Source organism: Mustela erminea, chromosome 2 (genome assembly GCF_009829155.1).
Source record: "Mustela erminea isolate mMusErm1 chromosome 2, mMusErm1.Pri, whole genome shotgun sequence".
Classification (NCBI taxonomy): Eukaryota; Metazoa; Chordata; class Mammalia; order Carnivora; family Mustelidae; genus Mustela; species Mustela erminea.
This window is the reverse complement of record NC_045615.1, coordinates 162,813,773-162,823,000: the sequence shown is the minus strand read 5'-3', so window position 1 is coordinate 162,823,000 and position 9,228 is coordinate 162,813,773. Positions and strand designations below refer to the sequence as shown.

Here is a 9,228-nt window from a genome sequence, read left to right as displayed (position 1 = left end):
ATTCTTTAAATGTTTGGTAAAATTCACCAGTGAAGCCATCTGGTCCTGGGCTTTTCCTTGTTGGGGGAATTTTTTTTTTTTTTTTTTTTTTTTTTTTTTACTGATTCAATCTCCTTACTGGTAATTACTCTATTCAGATTTTCTATTTCTTCCTGGTTTAGTCTCGGTAAGTGGTATGTTTCTGAGAGTTTTTCCGTTTCTTCTAAGTTGTCCAGTTTTTTTGCAATATAGTTGTTCATAGTAGTCCTTTACAATCCTGAATTTCTGTGGTGTCAGTTTTAATATCTCCTTTTTCACTGACAGTTTTGTTGATTAGGTACTTTGTCTTTTTTTCCTGGTTGCACTAGCTAAGGGCTTATCAATTTTGTTTATCTTTTCAAAGAACCAACTCTAAGTTTGGTTAATCTTTTCCCTGGTTCTTCTGTTCTCTATGGCATTTACATCTGCCCTAACTTTTATTTGTTTCTTTTGTTGCACTCGCTTTGATCTCAATTTAGTCTTCGTTTTCTAGTTCCTGACGCTAGAGTTATGTTGTTTATTTGGGATCCTTTTTACTTCCTAATGTAGGTGTTTGTTGCAGTGAACATCCCTCTTAGAACTGCTTTTGCAGCATCCCACGAGTTCTGGCATGCTGTTCTTTCATTTTTATTTGTCTCAGAAATCATATTTACTTCTCCTTTGATTTCTTCCATGTGTTCATTTTCCAGAGGGGAGTTTTCCAGTTTCACCTCTTGTCATTGACTTTAGTTGCATACCCTTGTGGTCAGAAAATGTACTGGATTTCAATTATTTCAGTCTCCTTACATTTGCTAATACTTGCTTCATGGCCTAACATGTGGTCTGTCCTAGAAAATGTACCATGTGCGTTTGAGAAGAATGTGTATTCTGCTTTTGTTGGGTAGGATGTTCTATTCATGTCTATTAGGTTCATTTGGTCTATAGTGTAGTTCAAATTCATTGTTTCCTTATTGATCCTTTGTCTGGATCATCTACCCATTGTTGAGATATTAAAGGTACTGTTGGGCTATTGAAGTCTCTAAAAATTGCTCTATTTCTGTTTATTTCTCCTTTTATCTCTGTCAGTTTTTGCTTTATAGATTTAGGTGCTCCAAGGTTGAGTGCATAAATATTTACAATTATTATAACTTCTTGATGAATTGACCCCTTTAACACTATATAATAACTTTTTTTGTTTCTTTTTACCATTTTTAAAGTCTATCTTGTCTGATGAAAGTATAACTGCCCTTGCTTGTTTGGGGTTACCATTTGCTTGAAAGGTCTTTTTCCATCCCTTTATTCTCAGTCTATTTGTGTCTTTAAGGCTAAAATGAGTCTTTTAGAGACAGCATATTGTTGAATCTTGTTTTTTATTCATTCAGTCATCCTGTCTTTCATTGGTGAATTAAATCTGTTTCAGTTTAAAGTAATTATTGATAAGTAAAAACTTACTATGGCCACTTTGTTAATTACTCTCTGTTTGGTAGATCCATTGTCCCTTGTTTCTCATACTGTTTGCTTTTTTTCATGTTTTGATGTCTTTTGATATCAGGATGCTTCAACTTCGTTATCGTGTTCTTTAGGGCAGTTACTGCAAGATTTATCCTTATGGTTATCACTAAGCTTACATAAAATACCTTAAACTTATAACAACTTATATTTAATAGAATTAATTTACTTTATACTTTTACTTCTTCTCCCCCCACATTTTAGGTTTTGCTGTTACATGTTTTTATTTTTTATTTTTAAAAAATTTTTAAATAATTTCTAATGCATTACTTGAACTCACAACCCTGAGATCAAGACTTGAACTGAGATCAAGAGTTGGATACTTAACTGACCGAGCCTCCCAGGTGCCCCTACATGTATTTATAGTGTGTAATTAATAACAGATTATTACATTTTTTGCTATTTCTGCTATGTTCTTTTTTTAAAAAAACTTTTCAACTAGTTTATGAGTTATGTACCACTGTTACCATGTAACAGAGTCTATGGCTATATATTTACCATTTCTAGTGATATTTACACTATTTTTTTAATGTTATTTAGCATTCTTTTACTTCCACTCAAAGATCTTCATTTAGCATTTCTTGTAAAGTGGGTCTGGTAATGAACTCCCTCAGCTTCTGTTTGCTGGGGAAGCCTTTACTCCTCCCCCCACCCCCGAAGAACAGCTTTGCTGAGTATAGTGTTCTTGGTTGACAGTTATATTATTTATTTCAATATTTTGAATATGTCATTTCATTTTCTCCTGGCCTAAAAAGTTTCCGTTGAGGCACCTGCTGCTAGCTTTCCAGGGATTCTCTTGTATATAACCTTTCTTTTCTCTTGATGCTCTTAAAATTCTTTCTTTGTCTTTGACTTTTGACAATTGAATTGAAATGTACCTCGGTGTAGCTTTACTAGGGTTCAACTTGTTTGGGGTCCTTTGGGACTCCTGGATCTAGAAATCCATTTCTTTCCCTGGGTTCAGAAAATTTCAGCCATTATTGTGCTAAATATATTTTCTTTCTCATTCTGTATTTCTTCTTCTAAAATTCTCATAATGTGAGTATTATCTCTTTTTGTTGTGTCCCATAATTCCTATAAAGCTTTCCCAAGGCTTTCTTCTTTCTTTTTCATTCTTCTTTCCTTTTGCTATTCCATTTTCAATATTGAGGCTAGCCTCCTTCATCCCTCCACCACTTCCCCAGGCAAGGGGCTAAGACATACTCCACCTGCCATGGAGGAAGATTGCAGCCTCATTTGACAGCTCCCAGAAGCTGTGTAGCCCAGCAATTTTCAATATCCTATCCTCCATGTCATTGATTCTTTCTTCTGCATGGTGTAGCCTAATTTCTGAATTCTCTATTGGATTCTTCAGTGCAGTTATTGTATTTTACAACTCTAATGTGGTTGCTATTTCCTTGTCACTCATCTTGTTTTATTCATGCATTGCTTTCCTATTTTCATTTTGTTGGTGGTGGTTTTCTTGTAGTTCACTGAACTTTCCTAAGAGCATCATTCTGAATTCTTTGTCTAATAACTCATAGATCTCCATTTCTTTATGGTCAGATATTAGAGCTTTATTATTTTCTTTCAGTCGTGTCATATTTACCTGCTTTTTCACGATCCTTGATTCCTCACATTGGTACCTGCATTTGAATAACCGGGCTTCTCTTCCAGTCTTCAGACATCTGCTTTGCCAGAGGCAGTTCTTCCGCAGTCAGCTCAGTTTCAGTTTCTGGGTATGTCTACTGGTAATGTCATTGGATAGGTGGGGCCTGGTATGGTGGTATGTTTTAGGTGACATAACTGCTTGAGGTCTGAGGACGGGGGGGAGGGGATATGCCACTGGCTGACTAGGACTGCTAGCTTGGTTCTCTACCAAATGAAGCTGTAGGATGGGCTCCACACTTGCCTGGGTTCTCTAGTCAGACTTGCTAAATGGTCAGGACCGAGTACTATATTCCGTAGTAGGTGGATGAATTAGCTTTCTTACTTGGCAGTGTCCAGGGCCTGCACAGCTCACTGTTTTGGGGCTGAAATCAGGCTTAACTGTGCACTGAATGCCTGGTCAGGTAAGGCCACCAGTTTTGTTCTACAGATGGAAGAAGCCACAAATAATGTTCTCTGTTCAAGTGCCACTTTAGTTACAGCTGCTGAATGGGCTCCAAAGCTTCCTATGTGCTCTGGTTAGGTTCCCTGGTCAGATAGACTAAAGGTTTCATTCAGTGACGAGAGGGGCTATGAATTAGATTTCCTTCTGGGTGCAGTGGGAGAAGCAGCTCTAAAACTGTAAAGCTCTTTGCTCTCTTAACTCATGCTGACCCACACCCTAAGTCCTCTGGCCAGAGTCACTGGCTTTGTTCTACAAACTCTCACTCTGTCTACCCTCCTCTTGACTTGAATGTTGCTGGGCTACACAGCTTCTGGGAGCTGTCAAATGAGGCTGCAATCTTCCTCCATGGCAGGTGGAGTATGTCTTAGCCCCTTGCCTGGGGAAGTGGTGGAGGGATGAAGGAGGCTAGCCTCAATTTCCCCAACAGGCTGTCTCTTTGGAGGGGGCTAGGAGTGGCTAGGAGCTACGCTCAGCCTTGGCTATGAACTAATCCCCCTGCTGGTGCCTAGCATGGGAAATCCCCATGCTAGTACTAGATATTAGAGGATCTGCATAGTTTCTATTAAAACATTCACAAACACAACACACAAGTAAAAACTCTGGGACTGTTAGTTTGCCACAACCTCAATGTGAGTTCTATTGAAATAAGCCTTCTAATACCAATTGCAATATTGGGATACTTTAAGAAATATACGGATAAGTGTCTCTGAGGCAGGAAACATAGTTTAAAATAGAAATAGAAATAGAAATAGAAAGAAAGGAAGAAAGAAAGAAAGAAAGAGTTACAGCCACTATGTTATAAAAGATCTTATAATATTATCATTTGATCAAAACATCTGGGGATGTCTAACATAGAAACTAGAATTGGAGGACTACATCTTTTTTTGGAGTTAAAACTTTTTAACAACATTTATTTGGTTGTATTTCCAATTTCAATTCAAATATAAAAGTGAGTACTTAAAAAAAGAACAGTGGCTTTATTGCCATAATTTTGTTAGAGTTGAGCAACTCTCAATATTTTTAATGATTCATGTATGAAAACCAGGGGTCCCTTAGGTACGTTTGTCACTGTGACTGGGAAAATCAGCGCATCATTGCGAAACCAAGTGAAATCCTAGAAGCACATATAATTAAAGTGTAGACTGAACTTTATAAAAAAATATGTTTTGTGTTTTTAGATACTGGATCACTTAAGTTAAATGAGGAATGCAAACCTATTCAAGCAAAAGATATATATATATAAATCTATAATTAATGTCACTATGTATTGTGTTCTTCCATGCTTTTTTTAAAGTTATTTCAAACATTTATCTTCAGATATATATTTGGGTTGTTTCTTGTTTGTTTTAAGAAGGGAGATCTTAGGGCACCTGCATGGTGCAGTTGGTTAAGCATCTGACTCTTGGTTTTGGCTCAGGTTGTGATCTTTTTTTTTTTTTTTTTTAATGAAGAAGTTGAATGTTTTATTATTAAACGATTTATCTTCCTGCAAATCTGTTGCTTCACTGTATAAAAATAGCACCAGCAAGTGCAGTATATTGCAAAATTAAGGTAGTATTGTTTTTATCTGGCACCGAACAACTAACAAACCTTTCTCTACTGCCAGTTATTTCCAATGGAAAGATTATTTAAGTATTTTGATCCCCATCCAGGGATAGATGTAAGGAAGTTAAACAGTATTTCCTAAGGCTTAATATAACAATGTCATCCTTCAATTACATGATTTTTAAAACTAGTTTTTAACCACAGATAATTTCAGGATTCTGCATATCATAAATGGAGCATAAAAATCATATGGTGTTGCAAAACAGAGGCATACTGTGTTTTTCTGCAGTCATTATAAAGTTAAGGGGTATTTTCTTCCATTAGCATTGTTGCAAGTAGTTTCTTTTTCTACTGTTATTGTCAATAGTTGCTATTTTAAAATCCTCTGTGTACCACTAATTTAAGACAACTATGCTAGATTGAGTTGTTTCATACTAGTTTATTTAGGGGTTCCATTTTCACTCCTCAATAGATTTTATGTATTTCTCATATGCTTCTTCACTCATTAATTCATCCAGTTCTGAGGGATTACTGAGTGCTATCTTGATCAGCCAACCATCTTCATAACAAGATTTGTTGACAAGTCCTGGATTTTCTGCAAGAGCTTCATTAATTTCAGTTACTTCTCCTGACAGAGGAGAATGGAGTTCACTAGCAGCTTTCACACTTTCCAAAGCACCAAACTCATCTTGTTTGTTCAGTTTTGTCCCGACCTCAGGCAGACTACAGTAAACAGCATCTCCCAAAGCTTCCTGTGCAAAATTGCTGATTCCCACTGTTCCAATACCATTTCCTGTTGTTATCCATTCATGCTTGTCTGTGAATTTACGCACAGAGAGCAGAGCCGAGCCTGTGCGCAGTGTCCGGACCGTACCGGTCCTCAGTCCCCAGGGCCGCAGCAGGCAGGGTGCGGTGCGCGCGGACGTGACGCGCAAGCTGCAGGCCGCAGCCAGCACGCTCCGCAAGGCTCGCAGCGCCGTGTTCACAGACGCGCGGGGGTCGTAGTGCAAGCGGTGCGGGAGCCCCGGCCGGCAGGGCGGGGCGGGGGCCTCAGGTTGTGATCTTGAGTAATGAGATAGAGCCCCATGTCGGGCTCCAAACTCAGACTGAGTCTGCTTAAAACTGTCTTTCGCTCTTCCTCTGCCCCTCCCCACCCCATGCTTGCATGCTCTCTTGCTCTTTCTCTCTCAAGTAAATAAATAAATCTTAAAAAGAAAAAAGAAAGAAATGAGACCTTATAATACACATGGTTGTGCTTCCCTCGCATGAAAATATACCAAGAGTAGCCCTCTTGGACTACATACAGATCAAGATGTACGGACATAGTTCACTCTCTTAAATATTCGCTTTATGTTCCATGGAATCATATATAATTAATATATATTTTCATGATTATTTGTTTCCAGTATTTTTTTAAAGATTTTTATTTATTTATTTGACAGACAGAGATCACAAGGCAGAGAGAGAGGAGGAAGCAGGCTCCCCACTGAGCAGAGAGCCCGATGCGGGACTCGATCCCAGGACCCTGGGATCATGACCTGAGCCGAAGGCAGAGGCTTTAACCCACTGAGCCACCCAGGCGCCCCCAGTATTTTTTTTTTTTTTTTACCATAACTAATCAAAATACAAAACATTCAAGTGTACCTCTGACTATATTTCTATGAGACAGATACCCAAAACTGGTATAGCTTTAGATCATATGTTAAGTGCAATTTTTATTTGAATAAATATCACTTTTCAAAAAGTAGTATAGCTCCCCAGAGACCCCTCTAATAATGCATGAAACTCTTGACTCCAATTCTACAGAAACATGGATATTCTGGGTTTTATATTTTTGTAAAGTCATCTTCAATTATTTAAAGGGATTCGCTACTGAGATAGAAGTATTTGTATAATTCTAGAGCATAGAACTACTGTAAGTGAAATTAGCTTTTAGCTTGGTATAATTTTTCTAGCAATTTGAGCTGTTCAAAAATTAAATCAATTGCCTTATTAAGAAATCAGTTTACTACTTCTGGAAGCTATGCTTTAGAAATAACCTGGTTAAAAATAATCCTTATATTTGCATAATAGTTTATAGTTTACATAGCATATTCATATCTTTTTATTTCCATTAATCTTTGGATCTCCATTAATCCAGTCTATGAATACGCAAGTTTTTAAAAAATCCTATTTTCTGAAAATTTTTATTATTCCCAAATATACTGTTTCATTTACCTTCGCTCTCTCTCTCCCCGCAATTTTTTCTTTGGCATTTTGGAAAAACAGACTGTAATGGAGAACATCATTCATCCAGAAGTAGGTGGTTTTTCGTCAACAGCCTCACTATGTGTCTTTTATAGGTTATATACCAAACTAATGTTGACTTTAAAATCAAAAAGTTTAATTCAGACTTACCCATTGACATAATAGAGCCCTTTGATTCAGACTTATTTCTGCCCTAGCTAATGTCAGTGATATTGGAACCAAACTTTTACAATATGTCTCTCCCTTCCTCTCCCCCTAATTAAATTCTGATTTGAAAATCAAGAAGTCTTTAAAAACAAGCTTACTAGAGTAGTAACAGTAGTAACAGTTAACAGATTTTTTTTTTTTTTTGTAGAGGCTGCAGTTCTTAGAAAGCCAGAGAAAGAAAACATTCTTAGAGCAGTAAACACCACAGACCTCAGAATTTGGTGGTTAAATATCTCGGCAGCAATGAGATGAGTACCCTGTCTCAAGGACAGGTGACATGATATTTCCCAGATGTCACTGTTTAGTTGTGTCACTGTCCAGCAGCAGCCACTGATTAGGAAAAAAAAAAAAAAATCTTTCCTCCCGCTGAAGGAGCACGGCCAGCACTGAAGGCAGTAGGGGAGATGTTGGCAAAATACCGGAACAGGTGGCAGCAGCAGGTGTGATGGGCAAGAGATGACAAGGGCACAGAGTGTGCTGTTGGCAAGCTGTCGGTAACCAGAGTTCAGGAACTACTGCTAGCAGAGAAAGAGCAGAGACGGTGGCGTGGGGATAGAGGAGCAGGGCAGAACAGACTGTCATAGCAGGATGACAGGTACCCCCTGAACAGGCACAAACAGGGAGCGTGATAAGAGTGGAAGTGGCGGCCGGCGGCCCCATGTTGGCTGGGGAGGATCGCACCACGATGGCCGGGAAGCCTGCAGTCCTCGAGCAGACGTGCGAGTCACCCCGAGCAAACATGCCAGAAGGCAGCCCACACGCCGCAGCCACCGCCGAGGGAAGAAAACAAAGAGAATGCAGCCTTAGTGACATTTTATTCTTCACTGATTGTTGATGCCGCTTTTTCTCCCCACTCGAGGAACAATGATGTGAGAGGAGCATCTGGGAGTCCCCGAGGACTGTAAGAACCCAGAGTTCTTAGCTTCAGAACTGGAGATAAAACATCTTGCTATGGCCCCAGTCCTATTTGTTCTGCAGCCCTTTGAGACCACGTATCATGACGGCTAATTATCCATGATGGTAAAACACTTCTCTCATATGATCTGATGGAATAAATATTCCCGATGCCAGGTTACTGCATCAAGATTCTGGGCAGGAGGGGGTCACCGAGGACTGCTGCTCTGCCGGATTTGGATACTGCCTTGACACTATGTAACTAGACAGGGTGGAGACATTTGATTCAATGTGATAGCACTCCATCAATATTTTACTGTTTCCTTTGACAAATTGTCTCTCAAAAAGAAGATACTCCTGGAGGAGGATAGTTTTCCAAAGTGTCAGTCCTGCTCTGGGAAGAGCTGAGCTGCAAAACAAAGATTAGTTTCAGTAGCTTACCGTGTATTGTATTTTCTGATACACTTAATAACTTCAAAGATAATGGTTTTAAAATGGTCACATTGAGGTAATGACAAAATTGGTTTATTCATTCAGAAAAATTTCCCTAGTGCTTATTTTCTGCCCAGTGTTATTCTGATTGCCAGACATGTCATAATAAACAACAGAACAGCCCTGACCTGTATTGAGCTTTCATTGCACGGAGGGGAGGCAAATGATAAATAAATAAACCACCAAAAATATTAAACATAGTAGGCAGGATGGAGATATTAGGTTGGAGGATAGAATGTTGCTAT

At 38.7% G+C, this 9,228-nt stretch overlaps 1 protein-coding gene across 1 annotated transcript; it reads right to left on the bottom strand.

Annotated features, from left to right (window-relative positions):
- Nucleotides 1-5,565: 5,565 nt before the first annotated feature.
- Nucleotides 5,566-8,479, bottom strand: LOC116582795. The gene is made up of 2 exons (XM_032330542.1): nt 7,976-8,479; nt 5,566-6,192 (listed from the first exon to the last, which is right to left on the bottom strand). Exons 1-2 carry the CDS (start codon nt 8,477-8,479, stop codon nt 5,602-5,604), a joined length of 1,095 nt encoding a protein of 364 aa, XP_032186433.1. The 3' UTR covers nt 5,566-5,601.
- Nucleotides 8,480-9,228: the final 749 nt, after the last annotated feature.